A 19,844-nucleotide genomic window follows, 5' to 3' on the forward strand; every position below is an offset into this window, starting at 1 on the left:
CAATAAGCAATGTGAAATGGATTTTAGCTGAGTTTTTTTTTTACTCTAGTTTCTCTGGATTGTCTGCAAAGGTATAATGGTAATGGACTGGTGGAGTGGATTCAGGATCTTGGCTCAAATATTGCCTCTGATGTCTGGGTGACCTTGGGCAAGTAACTTCACCTTCATGGGCATTCTTTTCCTAATCTAGAAAATGAAGGTGGATTCATTTTGTGGACTTAGATGGCCTCTAAGATCCTTTCCAGCATGCTGGAGCTAGATCATCTGGGATCAGTTGCTGATTTTTTAGTGTGAACATTTATGCCTTTGAGATTTGGCAAATGCTATGAATCAGGGCTAGAATTATTGTTTTGTTGATTGTCAAGACTTAAGAAAATGGAAAAAATGTTAATAATTCAGATTAAAATTTAAAAGCCTATACTATGTACAATTTTTTAAGAACCAGTTGTAAAACATTTACCCGTATACTTCTGGTTCTAACTCTAGCTCTGTGATCTGATGTACTGCTTTATCCTTTCTCTCTCTTTTTATCTTCCTCATGACAAGTAAAAGTAATTTGCACAGCAACAAGCAATTATTTTATGGCAAAATAAAAGGGTGTAATGATATTTCAAGTTTTACTGGAACTAGTCTATTTCATTGCGCCTTTTGATTTGGCTAATGATTGCATTTTAATAGGCATGACAAATTTGACATAATATAGTTAGTTTATGGATTTTTTAAAAAGTTCTAATAGAAATGGTGAGGAGCATCACCATATATGAATGAACAATGATTACATAAAGAAGGTATATCTTTGTATAATAGGAACTGTTAACTTTTTTTTTTGGTAGATTTAATATTGATTTATTGAGTCTGTAACTTTTAACATACAAAGGTGTGGGTGACATTTGCTAGGCTGAATGGAAATTTAGGACCCAAGATTTATAACTGTAAGGGTTCTTAAAACCATCATAGTTCAGTCCTCTCATCATGAGAAAACCAAGGTCCACTGAGGGGAAGTGACAACCTTAATACAATATTAAGTAGCAGAAACAAGATTCAAACCCAGACCATCTTACTGGAGAGCTCATGTCCCTTCCCACTTAATATCCCTAAAGTAATATACTATATTAACAGCAGGACTAAGAAAAGTATCCATATCTTTATTCTAATTTACTATGAAACTCTTAATTAAATAACAAATGATCTTTACGTGAGGAAAATTTCATAGAGAAAAATTCATAAATAGAGAGTCATTAAAATCCAATGGCAAGGCAAAAGTCAAGAGGACGAGCATTGGCCCAAGATGCAGTGGTTGACCCTGGCATCTCTGATGCCTAACCAAACTAAACTCTAAGCACTCCACACCACCTGCTTCCATTGCCTTCATGGCCATTGGAACAAACTGCTCTCATCTGCCCATTCCTCTGGGGGAAAACCCTCTTTCCTCATGTCCAACTGTTGAAATCCTTCTCTTTCTTTAAGGTACGGCTCAGTTACTAACTCCTCATATTGGTTCTTGAATCAGAGGACTTGGATTCAAATTCTGACTTTCTCACTGAACACTTAATATTCGTGTTACCTCAGATAAATCATTTAACTTCTCTGAGATATAGTTTCTTCACCTGTAGAATGAGGAGTCTAGACTAGAAAATCTTCAAAGTCCATTTCAGCTCTATATTTATGATCCTATCATCCTTCTTGGAGTCCTTCCTGAGCCCTCAAGTTGAAAGTAAGCTCTTCCTCCAAAAATTTCCCCAGAACACCATCTGAACTTTTTCTTTGGCTTGATCAAACGATTTTATATTATACTTATTTATGTATATACCATATCCTTCCAATCGCCTGGAGGAAGAGCTTAAAACACTGCTTTTTGAAACAAATTTCTGAAAACAAATTTTAGATTAGTTTAAAAATTGTTTTTGATTAAAATGGCTTAAATGAAAGGTGGTTAACTGATAATTTATGACTGGAGGCAGCATAAATTATCCAGGAGGCTGCTAGTTCTAAGACATCCATTTAATAAATAAGCAAGCAAAAAAGAAAAAATGTATTAATAAAATATCAATACTTTTTTTAAAGTACTGCATTTTCTTAGTGAGACTGAAGATATTCTCATAAATATCATAGGAACTTTCAGTTTTTCTAAGATGTGTCATTTTTAATACAATAAAAAGAACTTATCTAAAACCAAAAGTTATCCCTATTTGCAAAGGAATAATTTTGGAAGCTTTCTCAACAAATGCAGGGACAAACTGAGGAGATCTCCTTATCTCGTTTAAGTGACATAGTTCTAGACATGCCAACAACAAGAAGTATGACAAGTAGAAAACAATTAAAGGTAACCACATTAGCAAAAAGGGAACAATATCAATTTGCAAATGATAGGATGGTTTACATAAAAGACACCAGATGATCAGCAAAGAAAACAACTGAAACCATTGATAGCATTAGTAAGGTAGGAAAATGATATTAAATCCTGAAAATTGTCAGCATTTCTGTAAAGCACAGGGGCAACTGGGTGGCCCAGTGAGTAGAATGCTGGACGTAGAATCGGGAAGACCTGCATGAACAAATATTTAATGAATTGAAATTATTGCATTTGAAATTGAATTGTAGTATTTCAACCCTTCCACATGAATTACTACAGTCCATCAAACCACTTGTAATTCATTGGACTAATCAGTTCTGTGGGAGGAAATCTTGTCTCCTTAGCACTTATACCATAATTTCCTGTGGCTAGTGTTCAGCACTATGGTGATCTGTTATCATGTGTTCCCTCGGCTTGACCTAATCCTGTATTCTACAAATCAAGATATTTAATCCATGTTTTCTTTGGTAAATGAAGACTCCTCTTAGTCTCTAAATGTTCACAGTTTTTTTGTGTGGGGGGGTGTTAAGTATATGAGGCTGGAACCGATCCGGGTCTTCCCGGGTCCTCCTGACTCCGGGGCTGACTCTCTTACTCACTGCGCCACCTAGTCTCCCCTAAATGTTTACTTCAAGATGAAAAAAAAATTAAATATAAAAACAAAAGAAATATTCTTACCAAGAAGACAATGTTAGTGTTTTGATAGAGAGCTCGGGCTACGCAGATTCTTTGTCGTTGGCCTCCACTTAGGTTAATCCCCTAATAAATATAATAGATTATAAATATCAGTTATTTGAGCAAAAAAAATGATTTGACTACAGCAAGCCATAAAAGTCAAAATTATTTTTTAAACAAAATCATCCTTAATACTAGAAATTTGGTAATTTCTAGTATTATAAATTTAAATCACTTCTATGGAGAAGGGAAGGGGGAAAGATAAGCATTTATATAGTGCCTACTACGTACCAGGCATTTTAATGAGCACTTTACAAATATTATTTCACTTAATCCTCACAACAACATTGTGAAGGAGATGCTCTTATTTTCCTCATTTTAGAGCCGCCAAGGAAACTGAAGCAAACAGGCTAAGTGACTTGTCCAGAGTCAAACAACTTACAAGTATCTGAAATCAAATTTGAATTCAGGTTTTCCTGACTCCAGGCCCACAGCTCTATCCACTGTACCATTTGCCTGCCCCTAACTGATGTTGATGGTACATTCATAAGATGATAACTCTTACTAACTAAAATTTTAATTAAATCAAGACAAATTGTATATTTACTAGTGAATAGAACTTTTATTCTATGCATATGCAACTATTTAACAATAATAAATATATGATTAGTATTATTCATAAAAAGAAACATACCAATACAAATAATAGTGATTATGTTTATTATTATGCTTTTTTTTCCTAAAATTACTCATCAATAGATTTATGTCACAAGTTACTATCTCAGGAAAGATCCTCTGCTTGGCAACATGCTCTCTTAGTCACAGTTTCAGGTTGGAAAGATATTTCAGATTTTACTTGAATATCAGAGATAGGTCTAAGGCAATTTTTACATAATGATAAAAAGACATTCTGTCAGGGAAGACACAGAGAGGGCTGCAGAGTAAAAAGTTATAGGCAACAATCTTAATGCACAATTAATAAAACACTCGATAAAAAACATTTTGGTCAACATCAGGATGTTGTGTTTCACGCTTGTTTTATAACTCTCAGAGTGCCTAGCACAGTATTAAGAAAATAGTAATCACTTAATAAACACTTTTTGAATTGAATCAAGTACTGAACAGCAGTTTTCTGCCAAATTGTGTTTATGAGGTGCTGTTATAATCACTCTACATTTAACCCAAGGATTAGATGGGATGGGTACTATTGTTCTTGAGATATTTAAGGAATGCTTAATCTCACTGTGAAAACTGCTGGCTATGTTCCCACCAAGGACGTTCCTTAATCCCCCTAAACCAGTATATTTGCAGCAAATAATCACAATTCTACAACAATGGGAGACCAACTGTTCCTGTAGGTTCATTTCTCCCTACTTGCCTTGATTCATTCTGGGCACCCTTACTCAGACTCTCATAGTCATTTCACTGGTCTGGAGCATCGACCATACTGGCATACCCAGGATGAATGCTAGCACAGGTTCTTAGATCTGCTTTACTAGGAAAGATAGCTGTTTAAGGGGTCAAAAATCTTTTTTAATTACAATCACTACTTCAGGGGAAAAGTCAGCACCCTGAACTTCAGAGAAAACACAAATAGAGAAATAACAACCAACAGACAGGGCTCTGACTGCCTGAATCAAAGGAATATCGATATACATTTTACATACATCCCTGTATCAAGAGATTTTTTACATCTGAGCAGATGAGCAACTCTGAACATACAACTACTCAAGATCTCCACCAAGGAATCACAAGATCCTTCCCATAAGCTAGCTAGCTCCCAAAGCAAAATACCAACTCAGAGTATATTTACACTTCTCAGAGCCAGAAAGCATCATAGCCCTCTTGACTCAGTGCCTAATTAGAAATTAGCAAAAAGTGTGAAAGCCTTCCTACAAGGAAGCTTCCCCAAGCAAGTTTCCCTAAACGGGCTCCACCTGAGGCCTATTAATGAGTGGGGAAGAGCTTATAGCCTATTAACATTACATAGTCCCAGAAGAGATAATCTTTCTAAAACAGAATTACATTTTTTGGGGGGTGGGAGATGGTATGTAAGAGAGGAAATTTCCCTAAGTATTTATGGTGATTCAGGGATTGGAAGTTTTCTCAGTCTAGTGACTATGAAGGGCCATTTTTTCCCCCAAAGCCCAGGGACGTACAGCATTAGAGGCTATTTGTAGTCTTGCTTCTAGCACTCGTGAAATACATACTGCTTAGATTCTAAGGTCTCATTATACTTTATGGGAAATTAATGAGAAAAGTAAAAACTTTTTTCCATAGTCTTTTATTCAAATAACAGTATTTATTTATCATATTTAATACATTTATCTTATTTAAATATTATATATACACATATGTAATTATGGATATACATGGATTATTTAACTCTTCACTTACCCTTTCTCCAATTTCAGTTTGGTCTCCAAATGGCAACAAATCAATATCTGGCTGAAGAGAACAGGCATCTGTGACAGCTTTGTACCTTCAGAGAAAAGATGAATTTTAGTCATGGGTTCTAAAGCTTAGTAACTAAGCTCTGGAATCTTGGTACCTGTAAGCTGTAGACCTACTAAATTTGGGCAAAGACAAAATTAGACAATATCACATAGTTGTAGGTGATTTACAAATGTTAGTGCAAGTTTATTCTTTAAGACCTGTCTATATACTAAGTGAAACAGAAAATTGCTTAAATTTGTGGGCAGGTGACACAGCAAATCATTAGGCTCTTTTTTTCTCTATAGCCTTTCTCTGGAAGAGCTCATCAGCTCCCGGGGCCTCATCAGAAGCAGCTGGGAAGCACAGTGGATAGTGTCAAGAGTGGAGTCAGGAAGATCTGATTTCAAATATAGCCTCAGACACTTAATAGCCTGTTTGACTTTGGGCAATTAACTAACTTTCTTCTGCTTCAGTTTCCTCAGCTGTAAAATGGGAATAATGGGTGTCATGAAGCTTGAATAATATAATATTTTTAAGCACTTAGCACAGTGCTTGGCACATTCTAGGCTCTTAATAAATGCTTATTCCCTCAACCCTGACTATTACTTCATGTGGATGATTCAAAAATCAGAATGTGTTCAGTCCTTTGCACTCTCCTGACTCCAGTTTCAAAACCCACTGGCTGTTTCCATTTCTTTGGATGTCTCTAAATTTGCCACATTCAAAACCCATTCCAATTAAACTAGCTCTTCCTCCTGCCTTTTCTTTTTCTCTTATGTGTGATCAGTTTTGAAATTTTGAAGTCAGCTTTGATTTCACAGTATCTTATCAAGTCTTCCTTTAAATCATTTCTTATACTTATGACTTATTTTCTGTTCCCACCATCATCATGCTAGCCTAGAACTCACTATCATCTCTTGTCCCCATGTCCCCCATAGTCTCCTCCAAATTCCACTTCATTCTACATCTTGCCATTAGACTGATTTCCCTGAAAAAAAAAACTGCCATGATCAAAAACTGAAGAGATTTACCACTGCTCAGAGGTTAAAGTACAAAGTCATTATTCTGACATTCAAAGTCCTCCACAATTTGACCTCCAACTATCTTTACAATATTATAATCCCTTTATGTAAACTATCTATCTACTTCAGACAGCTGTGAATATGAGGGAGAAAATGAAAGGAGGAATTATGGATGATCACGAACTTTTTAGCTTAGATGACTGGGAGACTGATGGAACGTGCAATGAATAGAAAAGAAAGGAACACACTATGCCTTGGCCATATCTTGGATATGGTCCTTGGATAGTCCTCACTTTGTTAGACTGTTCCAACTTCATAGAATGCCCATCCTCCACCATCGTCTACATAATTATTCAGATCAAGTATTCTCTTTTACAAAATTCCTGTTGTGCTAGTGAAGATAGCTAGAAAAAGAACTGTTGGTAACATAAGAATAATGGAAGAGACAGGATCTCAGAAGCCACAAAGTGGGGGCTAAAACTAGTGTGGGCATACCTTCTCACCACTGGATAGGTGATGCCTGATAAACTGCTGAGACACGGTGCTCTCTGGCTGCTACCAGTGCCTGAATCCTCTCCTTAGTCCCATGATGATACTTCCTATCCATCAAGTCACCCCCTTCCCTTCAAATTCCCTCTTACTTTTCTGTTTCTCTACCTCCCTCCACAATATGGAATGAATAAACACATACACACATATTTGTATACACACATATACATATGTATGTGTGTTTATTCATTTCATATTCATATATACACATGTGTGTTCACTTATACACAGATACACATGTGAATACAAGAGAACAAATTATGAAAGAGAGGCTTAGACTTCCCATTGAATCCTATTTTTCATGTGGAGACCCCATTTATCTTGGTGGTATGTCATGGAAATAGACACAGGAGAGGGAAATCAGGGAAGTGGAGAAATCTGTTTGATCAACCATCTGAAAAACTAGTCACATTAATTATAAAGGATTAGTCTTTTGTATTTTGATTAATATTGATGATGAATTCATAATCACCTCTGCTTATTGAAAGGACTCCCAAAGGTAATATTTTCTTCTACTGTAGCATTTAATAGCCAGGGCTTCTGAGCTGCATAGGCCACAGAGTACCTGTTCCTACTGTAAAATTGGGGAAAAAAAATAAGTAAACAAAAATGACAACAGAGTGATATAAAGAAGGTGCATTTTTTCACTTGTAGCTGAAAGTCAAAAGGTCTAAAAACAAATAAAAAGGGTCTAAAGGGAACATTTTCAAAACCCACCAATCATGTTAATTAGTTGTGTTGTTAATACCGTATTTAAAGGTACTAGCATTTGATAAAACTGGAACGTAAGGTGCAATTTTTTGTGCAGAAAATTTATACATGTAAAAAATTTCTTTTGAGTGTAAACTTTTAAACTTTAAATGTCCAAGTAATAGGAAAGTAAAATTTAAATGTAATGTATCAGCTGATTTTTTATGGTTAATGTAAATATAGTCATTAAACTTAATAGCCATTAACTATCCTCAATAGCCATATATCTTTAAAATTCTAGTTAAGCCATTGTCACTATGTATTGATCTTTTTTTTATGCAGATGACCCTTCAAAAAAGGGAAGACTTCCATCAGCACCACAATAGATTAATATGTTTTGTGGCTTAGTCATATTTTAGAAGTATATTTTGAATGCTTCTATATTACATTAACCTGAGACATTGTTATCATAAAGAATAATTTGATAAAAATTACATTTAAGTAAAATGCATTGTAATATATATTGAAAGAGTTTATATAACAAAATGATTAAAAAGTTATCTTTATTTTAAACTTGGAAATCATACCAGAGGTCTGCGAATCAGATATACAGTAATTAAGGAACCACCTCTGAATTTAGATTAAAGAAGATGGAATTTGAGGGCCAGTTCAGTTTTAAGTCAAACTTTCAATGTTAGTTTGAAATCAGTAAGTGCAACTTAAGGTTAAGAAAGAAAGAGTATTTGTAGTATATCAAATATTAGTTAGAAACACTGTTTTCCTCTAGTATCAATTTTAAGAGTTTAAAAGATGTGAGAGTGTAACATATGCAGATATTGCTTCTTAGATGAATATATTCATACTATACAGTGGTGACCAACCTTGGGCACAAGAACCCATTCTGATTCTTTAGATTTTTAGCATTGTTGCTTCTGGGTCTCTTTCCTTATCTGAATGGAAGACTCCAACCCTCCATTAATATTTAGTTCCCATTCCCACCTGTAATTTTATGTGGACAGACTCCAATCCCAATTTGGTAAAAAAAAAAAAAAAAAAAGCCCAATAGGAGATTTAGCTGAGATCAAGATGTATGCAATTTACTGTGTACGAATTCTCTGGCCAATAAGACTATTTCTGTTTAATTGATAGTTGTGCCTAATAAGGTTGAGAACCACTGCCCTTAAATTTTGGCTAACACATTCTCATGAATGATTTGTTATATGAAAAGAAACAACAAAATGACTAGGGAGTAAAAGGTTAAGTTTCAAGGAAAGTTTGAAAAAGAAAGTTATTTTTATAAGTACAGTTAAAACAGAAATAATACCTTCTGACTGCGTCAAAAGAAGGCTCTGATTCATTTACACTGTAAGTATGGTAAACAATGTTCATTATTCAAGAAATGGGTATAATGAATGTGCATACATTTTATGTAAGGGGCACAGTAAAATTAGGTAAATACTTAAATTCCTAATATAATTTTGATTTTGATTTCAAAAAGAAATGTGGGTTAGAGTTCCTTAACAATAAACTAGACATAAAATGCTGCTCTTCTGTGTTATCAGCTAAACAACAGAAACTTGGTAAGCTACTATTTAGTAAACAATACTATTCACATTCATATTAGATACTGGCTGTGTCTAGGCTCATGTGGTTATGAATGTATCCATAGGTCTTTCACTGTTACAAGGCAAGCTGGGCAAGTCATTTTATCTTCCTTGGTAATATTTTCCTCATTGATGTTGACTCTTTCATTTCTAATATTCTAGGTAAATCTAAATTCATCTAAATTCTCCTAATGAAGATGAACAATAACACAATAGTCCAATAACTCAATAATAAGCCATTCCAAAACTAATTTACACTTGAATGGTGAATATGTAATATGGTTTAGGGTAACTATTTTCATTTGAACTTTGTTCATATTAATATTTTCTGAATATATACCAACTCATAGGTAATTGCCAGAAGTATGCGTTGCAAGGGATTTTGCTAGCTATTAATATGCTAGCATGGGTTTAAAATTATACCACAGCAATTAAGGGCCATCTGTGTAAGAATAAATTCACTTAGGAGTAACTCATTCAAAAGAGATAAAAATGAATAATTGACCATATTTTGTCCCACAATGGACATGAGAAAAGAGATACGGATGATACAGATAGTGCAACAACCACAACACCACCTTCTCTTACCAGTCTGCTGATCGGTGAAATTCACTGAACTACAATGGCTGTTATGTTGGAGAGAAGCTTCCCATTACTCAATTACTGATAAGGTTAAAATACAAATACCCTTGCCAGTTAATGTATTGACTTCATACTCATTTTTATATATCTAACATCAGAGATTTTCCTGACAGCAGGCTTTGAAAAAGAGGAAAAAAGTTGTAAAAACCAGGAACATCTGAACTGAGAAGACCAGAGAAGATGACATCAAAGAATAAGAAAGGCAAATTTCTGATTTCTTCATAACTTTATCTTGAGTTTACTTGCAGCTGGTAATGTTTTGCAGTCTATCAAAGTCATACATGTTCAAAGCCTTGGGAACTAGGATCTTATTAATGCTACTTAAAGGCCTTAAACTTCATTGTTTTTATTGGAATTACACGTTGTAGGTCAGATCCTACTGACAAATGATAGTCCAGTCTGGAAGTTTTTGTAATAGTTCCTTAGAATTATCAAACAGAAACAAAGGAAAACAAAAGGATGGTTTTAAGTTTCCTTGCTTAACCATTAACCTTCCATCACTACATTAGAGGTAAGTGGTTCAAAGTAAATACTTTAGGACAGTCTAGTTTTGTTATTATGAAACTTTATCTATGTCATTGCTTCCATTTATTTTTCTTTGATTTTTTTTTTTTTAATTTGCTGGTAGGTATAATCTGGGCTTAAAGTAACAACTTTTTTCTTTACAAGGAAAAAAATAACTTCCCAAAGCAACATGTCAGAGAACTTACTATATATGTTCTCTACGATAAAAATTCAAAATAAAGTTCAGAAAGCCAGGAAACAGAGATATCTTCCTTGGAAAATGGTGGGAAGGTAATTTTTGGTCAAGTGGAGTTTTTGTTTTGTTTTATTTTATTTGTTTTGTTTTATCATTATTTCCCAAGTAAGTATATTGATCATACGTGGCATAGTGGGTAGGCTTTGAATAAGGAAGATTCAAATTCCATCTCTGATGTTTACTAATGTATTATCTTGGGCAAGTCATTACACTTAATCAGCTAAGTCATTTATTGGTCAAGACCTGTATGGGGGGGGAGGGGTTCCCTATTCTGCAGAGGCAAAAGAGCTGCTTCCCTGCATTATCACCTTTCACTGTCGATAAGAATTATGTCTCCATCACTTTTATCCCAATTGATTTTTATAATAAAATAACTGTTAGATCAACTGTGTGACCACATTTTATTGTATCTATTTTAATGATATTCCTGGATAGAAATATACTAATTAATAATTCCAAACTTAAAAAATTAAATAATTTTCAAGCACCTTTAAACCTTCTTAATATATAAATACATAATTTTTTTCAGGGAGGGAGGAAGACAACTTTTTGCTTTTAAAATAGGAAGAGAGGGAATTTATGCTAACTAATCACCTCAGATGTTCTTCTATAATCATCTTACACTAAGGTAGTTCTGAAATTGTCAGAAAATTCTTTTTTTGGTCAGATACCATAGTTATTTCACCTATCCCATATAAATAGTTAATAAGGTACTTGATGCTCTGAAGGAAACAATATAAAAAAATTGAAAAACTTAAAAGAATATACTATGTTCAAAGGGATAGGTTAAATTGTACGAGGAATTCAGTAAATAAGTCTTCTATCATAATATTCAACGAGCCAGTAGAGTAAAATAGAAAGATTAAAAAAAAAATCCTTGGTATCTGAGGGACCTGGTTACAAAATCAAACTTCCAAGTTCTGTTATTTTCTTACTGAATGATACACGGGACTACTACTGTGTTTCCCTGATAATAAGACACTGTCTTATTATTTTTTTTGGACAGAAAAACACCAGAGGGCTTATTTTCAGGGGAGGGCTTATTTTAATGAACATTGACAGCAATTTTAATAAACAGGTAAATGTGAACAAAAAAATGTACCTTTATTCAATAAGCAAATCACTGGGGAAGAACAGGATGACGCGCTCACTGCTGCAGCTCTGATTGGATGCAGCTCGGAGTGCGGCGTGCGTTTCACGGTGGGGGGGGACGGTGCATACAGAAGGTACCGTAATGTAGCGTGTAGCGTGTAGCGCAGGGGATCACCTTCACTACAGTAGCAATCTCAATAGGGCTTATTTTCGGGGGAGGGCTTATTTTCGAGGAATCTTACACAGTAAGGGGAGGGCTTATTTTCGGGATAGGTCTTATTATTGGGGAAACACAGTAGCTATTAGTTGAATTCTTTATACATTCTCACAATCCCTTCATTCAATGAGTATTTGCTGAGTACCTTCTATGTGTAAATAAAAATATGAAAAGTTTAGAAGATGTATGAATTTAATGGAAAAGCTAATGAGTTCCAATTTGGACATGTCTGAGATGATTATGAAATATCCAGGTAGAGATATCCAACAGATAGTATAGTCCTAGCAAAATCAAGGGAGAGATGAAGGATGGATATATAAATTTGAGTCATCTGTATAGACATAATTGAATCTAGTAAATAGCTAATGAGATCACTACAGGATGGAGAGACAGACAGATGAGAGAGAGAGATAGTCAAAGAGAGACAGATATAGACAGATGAACAGAGACTCTGAGACTGAGAGTCAGAGAGAGAAAAGGAAAAGGACACAAAACAACCCTGGAATGGAGTACATCCACACAGAAAAGGGGGGTGAAGAGGACACCGTATCTAGCAAAGGATACAGAGGAGTAGCAAGACAGGAAAAGAACAAGGAGAGAATATTATCACAAAACGCCAGGAATAAGAGAGCATCTGGACTCTAAATCAGTACTCCTAGAATGCTGTAGAAAGTGTTTTGGAAGAAGCAAAAGTAAAGATGGAACTATAAGACCTTGAAATATATTATGAAATAGCACTCATCAGAATTATTTGTTATCACTTAAAAACACAAAAGTAGATCAGTGGAACAGACTACCTAAGTAAAAATTTTAAAAAAAAAAATTAACTTAAGAAGAACAAAATCTGCTGGAAATATTGAAAGGCAGTTTGTCAAGGAATAGGTTTAGACCATCATCTTAGACAACAAACTACTAGTATCAAATGGATACACAACCAAAATATAAAAAGGACAGATTATTTTTTAATGGAGGACAACAGATGGAGAGATGCCTTTCACAACAGTGGTAATGGGGATAATCCTTAACCAAACAAGGGATACAATTTTACGAAAAGCAATTGAAAAGCTTTTACATGAACAAGATCAATATATTTATTGTAAAAAATAAAAGTATTGGCTGAAAAATCTTTGTTTCAAATGTCTCTGATGAGGGCAAGATATCTATGTATAGGGTAAAATATCATAGATAGAGAATTAATACAAACATATGACTATAAAATACTCCAAACATTAATTCCCCCAGTAGATAAATGATCAAAGTATAAGAATAAGCAGATTTTTTAACTCTGAGGATATTTTATTGTTTTTCATCACTAAACAGAAGAATTATATACTATTAACAGTCATAGTAAAGATAATTCCAAGACACCAATAATAAGAAGTATTAAAATTTAAGTAACTTGGAGGTTTCATCTTTTAGTCTTTAATGGGCAAAGACGACAAATGAAAGCAATAGTCAGAGTTGGAGGGGCCACGGGAAGATAGACACACTAATACACTATTGGATTAGCTATGGATTACTCCAACAATTCTGGAAATACCACTCAGAAATAAGTGAAAAAACATCCTAAAATATCAATACTGCTAATGATATACTTCAAGGAAATTAAAAACAGAAATATCGCATATATACCAAAATATTTAGAGCAACCCTTTTTGTGATGGCAAAGAACCAGAAACAAAGTGGTATCCATTTATTGAAGAATAGTCAAGCAAATTGTAATATATAAATAAAACACATTATTACTTTGTCATATGAAATGATGACTATGAGGAATTACAATATATGTGAGAAGACTTGTACGAACTAATGCAGAGTATACTAAGTAAAATCAGGTAAATAATATACAGAATGATGAAAACAATGTATATGCAAAGAACAATAAAGAAAAATATATTGTAAAATTATTATAAATAAGCTTTCCTCAAAGAAAAAGTTGAGACATGGGCAACTATGGGTCTTGAATGCTGCATCTGCTTTCATATGCAACTCATATATAAATGACTTCAATGAACCATATATGTGTGTGTGTACATACATATATACATACACATGTTGCATGTATGAATCTTTGTTATAAGGAAAGATTCACGGCAGTGGAGCAGAGAGGTATACATGAAAATGAATATGATAAAAAAAACTCAAGGATCAACCAAACATTAAAAAAAATAAGAAAATGAGTTAAGAAGTTGTTCTAGGAGTATAGTACCCTCTCCAGAAGATACTGCCACTTCAAGAAAATATAGTATTTTTTTTAAAGTTGGCTACTCTAGAATCAAACCAGAATGCTACTAGGTAAATTTAAGAAAGAAACATAGTATATCAGGCAATGCTATATAGGTAGTTTACTTATATTTCAGCAAAGCATTTGATAAAGCATCACATACTGTACATGTGTAAAAGATGGAGAGATGCAGGTGGAGAGATGTAGGTTAGATGACAGAACATTTAGAAAACTTCAGAAATTGTTGAATGGTTGGACCCAAACAGTAGTTATTAAGAGGCCAATGTCAGTTTGGAAAGAGGTCTCCAGTGGAGTGCCTTGGGTATCTCTGCTTGGTTCTGTGCTATTTACAGTTTTTTTTAATACACTTAGATAAAAGCATAGGTGGTAAGCTTATCAGATTTATAGATGACAAAAGGCTAGGAAAGATAGCTGATACATTAAATGATAGAGCCAGGTTCTAAAAAGATCTTGGCAAGTTAATCAGTGGGCCAAAGATGAAAATTAGTAAGAATAAATGTTACACTTGGGTTCCAAAAATTTACTTTGCAGGTATAAGATGGGAAAGGTATGGTTAGATAGTTTGTCTGGAAGAAATCTGGGCATTTTAGGGAAATATTGGCTCAATATGGATCAACAGTGGATTGTAGTGGCAAAACAAGTTATCTTGGGTTGTATCAAAAAAACACTATTTCTAGGGATAAGGAATAATAGTTTCTCTGTGTACTGCTCAGGTCATACCTCACCTGGTGTACTATGTTCAATAATGTATGTCAGAGTTTAGGAATGACATCAATAATCTAATGAATATCCAGAGAAAAGTACCCAGAATGGTAAAGGGTCTCTAGTGCATATCATATGAGTTTTGGTTGAAGGATTTAGAGCTGGGTACCATGGAGAAAAGAAGACTCAGGGAGAACATGAAATCTGACTTTCAATACTTGAAATCTGTCATGAGGAACAGACATTTAACCTGTGCTGCTTGACTCCATAAGGCAGGTCAAGTAGCAATTTGTGGAAGTGAAACAGAGGTGAATATAGTCTTAATGTCAGGTAAAACTTGCCTGAAAATACAGCTACCCAAAATTTAAATGGCAACCTTGGGAAGCAGAGGACTCTAACACAATAGAAGTCTTCGAGCATAGGCCGGAGGACAACGTCCTGTAGTGGGGATTCTTTTGGGATATGGTTGGACAAAGTTGTTACTGAGGTGTCTTCCAACTTTGAAATCTGGTGACTCTGACATGGTGAATGAGCCGCCCATCAACTTTATAGTACAGTTTAGGCAACAAACACCACAAAACTGTTTTTTTCCTTCTTAGATAAGTAAGCTAAATTCTTTTGAATAATTATAGATCTCATTTAGAAAGATCTCCAATATTCCAGGGCTTGATGTAATAAACAACCAGAGACCTTCATCAAGCACAGGGAATCCTTTTTCTATTTAGAATCTTTACTGGGCATCCTTTAAGATAATAGTAAATACCTTTGGCCAACAAAAATCTCCCTGTTTGTGCCTCACTTGAAATAAAGAAATCAAATGGAACTGAAGAAAAGTTTTTCTGTTGCTGCTTTTTTCAAGCAATCTTCTATGAAATTTGTGTATGCGTGGAAGATACTTTATTGGAGACGATCCTTTAAGGTGATATTTTACTATCACAAAAGAAATGCTTTTTTATAGTCAATAATAAATGCAGTAGGATCTTTTACTCTTTAAAACTTTCAGTCAAATTTGTAAGTGTAAAAATGTAGTCTTCTTCAGAATATAATTTATAAAAGTTCTATTTCTTCCCTTTACATATCTTCAATAAGGAAACTCATCACCATCTTTATGATGCCCCACAAGGGGCCTCACCAGGAAACTAAACATGGAAACTACTTCAGCTTTGCTACTCAAACCTCATCAGTTGCTACTCCTCCTCTGGAGGGCAGAGCTTAAAAATTCCTGTTGCCTCTTTTTAAAGATGCCTCAAAATGGAAGCCATCTCTTCATTTGCCACCAACTGCTTCACTTGCTTTCATGCACTGGCATTTTTATGTACTGTCTTTCTCATTAGATTATAAGCTCCTTGAGGGCAGGGACTGCCTTTTTTTCTTATTTGCATCCCTAGCACTTAGCACAGCACCTGGAACATAATGGGAACTTAATAGATGTTCATTATGAGGCATACTATCCTCCTCCAGAGAAAGAACTGATATTGTTTGAATACAGACTAAAGCATGCTATGTTTCCCTTTCTTTCTTTCATTCAGTTTCTTTTATTCAAGTCTTCTTGTACAAAATGACTAATATGGAAATGTTTTACAGGATTGCACAGGTGTAATATATATCTGACTGCTTATCATCTCAGGGAGGGAGGGAAGGAAGAGAGGAGGGATGGAATTTGGAAATCAAAACAAAAAAAATGTTTAAAATTGTTTTAACATGTAATTGGGCAAAGGGGAAATAATATAAATAATACATGTACATATGCTATATATAATGCTCATCAAATAGTATCATAGCTTTAATAAAGATTTTTCGAGAGATATGAAATGAGGCATTATTGGTTATAGATATCTTTTCATGTGTTTTTATCTACAAAATCCTTAATTTTTTTTAAGCATTTGACATGCTCTCTTCTTCCAAATATTCTGAGATCCTCATTGTCTTCAAAATCATGTCACTTCCAACAAAGACTTCCCCTTTGCTTGCTTGGTGTGGTGCTTTCCATTTTGCTTTTCATTAGTTCCATTTCTATTTTCTTTGTTGAGACATTGGGGGTTATAATGGCAAAGTTTAAAAGTGGTAGGTGCACTGTTGTTGATGAAAAAAAAGTTACAAAATGCTTAGGGATCTTTTCCCTTTTATCTTCTTTCGGTTTCATCCTTAAATGCCCTTGGACTATCTTGCTAAACTGAGCATCTTATAAAAGCATTGTATAAACTTTTTTTTTCTGTCTACTGCTTCTCTCCATTTTATGAGGTGATACCAGTTATACCGCCATCCTCCTTCATAAGACTTTAACACAAAGTTTATGTTCTAAACTGCTGTTGCCCTTGGCAACACTTGTCAAGGAAAAAAGTGTTTGCTGACTAAGATATCTTTCTAGTCTCTTTTAGTCTCCTAATTGTGGCAATTGATTTATATTACTTAAGCTCCCTTAGGAAATGCTGATACTTTGTGCTGATGTCTGTATTTTACCAATTTTCCATTTCTGACTAGGTCGGGCTGGAGCTTCCCCAAATCTTTGTCATAATTTCATCTTATTTTTATTTTACAGTTTGATGCTAATTTAGATCTTTGCTCTAACAAGTCAATGCTCTAACTGTTTAGAGTCAGCTGATTTGGAAACTGCTCCCATATCAGTAACAAATAATTTTCTGTCTATTATAATAGTATCAATTTTATTTTTTTCAAAGTTATTTGATCCTCACCATATATCTAACCCTTTCTACCTTTTTTCCTGAAAAAAAGAAATACAGGCACTTGACTTTGACCTGTCCTTTTTCTTATTTCTAAGACATATTTTCTTTTTAAAAATGCTTAAAAATAAATGTATAGTGAAATATTTTGTTTTTACATTTCCTAAATTTCTTCACATATCTTTCCCCCTCTCTTCTTCCAAAAAACTATCTGCTACAAATACCTTTAAAAGAAAATGTGGAAAAAGACAAAAATAAGCAAAATAAAATAATTTCTCAAGAAAAGTATGACCATTGTGTAGGTATATATATATATATGTATATATATATATACATACATACACATATATACGCATACACACACAGTGTGCTATTCTCATGTGTCCCACACATCTGCAAAGGAGTAGTGGGAGGTAATTTTCATAACTCTTGTTTGGTTCTGCTTTTTCTTTGAAGTTTTTGAAATACCCATTTTTGACTGTGTTTGTGGTTATTGTTCTTTCCATATGCATTGTTATAGTCATTAAGAATGTTATTTTCATGGTCTGTTTATTCACTCTGCATCAATTCATGAAAGTCTTTCTATGCTTTTCTATATTCCTCATACTTGTATCTTATAGTACTATTCCATTACATTTATAGATCACAATTTCTTTGTCATTCCTCCCCCCACTCCTGCCCCAGCCCGCATATAATTTGTTTCTAGTTCTTTGCTACTTCAAACAATAACTATTCTTTCCTTTTTTAATCTTTGCCAATTTTCTTGGTGTGAGATAAAACCTCAGGGTTGTTTTGATTTGCACTTCTCTTACTGTTAGTACTTTGGGGCATTCTTTAATACAATTTTAACAGCAATTCCTTTGAGAACTGTTTGTTCATATCTCTTTGACCATATCTTTTGAGGTCAGGGAACAGAGCCAAATAGAAGGAAGCAAAAGAATATAACAAAGAACATGGATAATAATGTCAGGGACCATGTTGCTTGCTAGAACAAAAAGTGACTCTGGGAAGAAGGGTCCATGCCCCATTACAGGAACAGAAGATAGCAGCAATAGAAGAGAATTGCTAGGGAAAGAGCAAGAAGGTACAGAGTTCCTGGTGCTGGGGCAAAGTCGACATCCTTTCTTGCTTGGTCCCTACTTGGGGCAATACGGTACAAAATCTGGAACCATTAATGTGGCACAGAGGGAAGAAAAAAGGATATGAAATCAAAGACATTCCAAAAAGGGAAAAGACCTATTTGTATAAAAATGCTTATAGCAGCTTTTTTGTAGTGACTAAGAATTGGAAACCAAACGAATGTTCAGCAACTGGAGAATGGCTAAACATATGACTATAATGGAACATTGTGCTGTAAGACCTGACATGCAGGATGATTTCAGAAAAACCTGGAAAGATTCCCATGAACTGATATGTAGTGAAGTGAACAGAGCCATCGTACACAGTAACAGAATTACTGTTCAGTGAAAAACTGTCAATGACTTAGCTATTCTCAGCAATGCAATTATTCAAGACAATCCCAAAGGATTAATGATGAAGGATACTATCAACCTCCAGAGAAAGAAGTGATATTGACTGAAGACTGACTGAAGCATGCCATTTTCACTTTCTTTCATTTTTTCTTTTATTCAAGTCTTCTTGTACAAAATGTTTTACATAATTGCACGTGTATAATCTATATCCGATTGCTTACCCTCTCAGGGAGGGAAGAAACTAGTGAGAGAGAGAAGGATAGAATTTGGAATTTAAAACTTTAAATAAAGATGTTAAAAATTATTTTAAAAGTTTATATTCTATTTTGGAGGCAAATTGTAAGCACTGGAATTATCTGAGTGAGGGTGTCAGACCTATGCTTAAGGAAAATTAATAACAGTAGTGAGTAGGATGAACTGGAATGGTGAGAGACTTGAGGGAGGGAGACCAATTAGGAGATTGATGTGATAATCTAGGTAGATGTGAGGAAGGCCTGAGCTAAGGTAATAGCTGTGTGAGTGGAGTGAAGAGGACAGATGACACAGATGTTGTGAAGGTAGAAAAAGGAATATGTAGAAACTGATTCCTCATGTGTAGTGAAGAGCATGGAATCAGAGAGAGCTAGAAATTATAAACCTGAAAGACCTGAAAGAAGTTTGGAAGAAGGAGAATTTAGGGGAAAAGATAATGAACTTGGTTTTAG

At 34.4% G+C, this 19,844-nt stretch overlaps 1 protein-coding gene across 5 annotated transcripts in view; it reads right to left on the minus strand.

Moving 5' to 3' along the window:
• Nucleotides 1–19,844, minus strand: part of LOC138176098 (ATP-binding cassette sub-family C member 9-like) — a 204,682-nt gene that overhangs the window by 93,073 nt on the left and 91,765 nt on the right. For 4 of the 5 annotated variants that reach the window (XM_069106826.1, XM_069106824.1, XM_069106827.1 and 1 more), the window contains 4 exons: nucleotides 9,050–9,088; nucleotides 7,508–7,609; nucleotides 5,426–5,510; nucleotides 3,032–3,112 (listed from right to left, as the gene is read on the minus strand). In XM_069106826.1, the coding sequence (XP_068962927.1) occupies nucleotides 3,032–3,112; nucleotides 5,426–5,510; nucleotides 7,508–7,609; nucleotides 9,050–9,088 (307 nt within the window). The remainder of the gene's footprint in view (nucleotides 1–3,031; nucleotides 3,113–5,425; nucleotides 5,511–7,507; nucleotides 7,610–9,049; nucleotides 9,089–19,844) is intronic. The other variant, XM_069106828.1, reaches the window with a different exon arrangement.

This window comes from Petaurus breviceps, unplaced genomic scaffold (assembly GCF_028583685.1).
Source record: "Petaurus breviceps papuanus isolate PSGF00001 unplaced genomic scaffold, PetGlider_PUasm1.0 81, whole genome shotgun sequence".
NCBI lineage: Eukaryota > Metazoa > Chordata > Mammalia > Diprotodontia > Petauridae > Petaurus > Petaurus breviceps.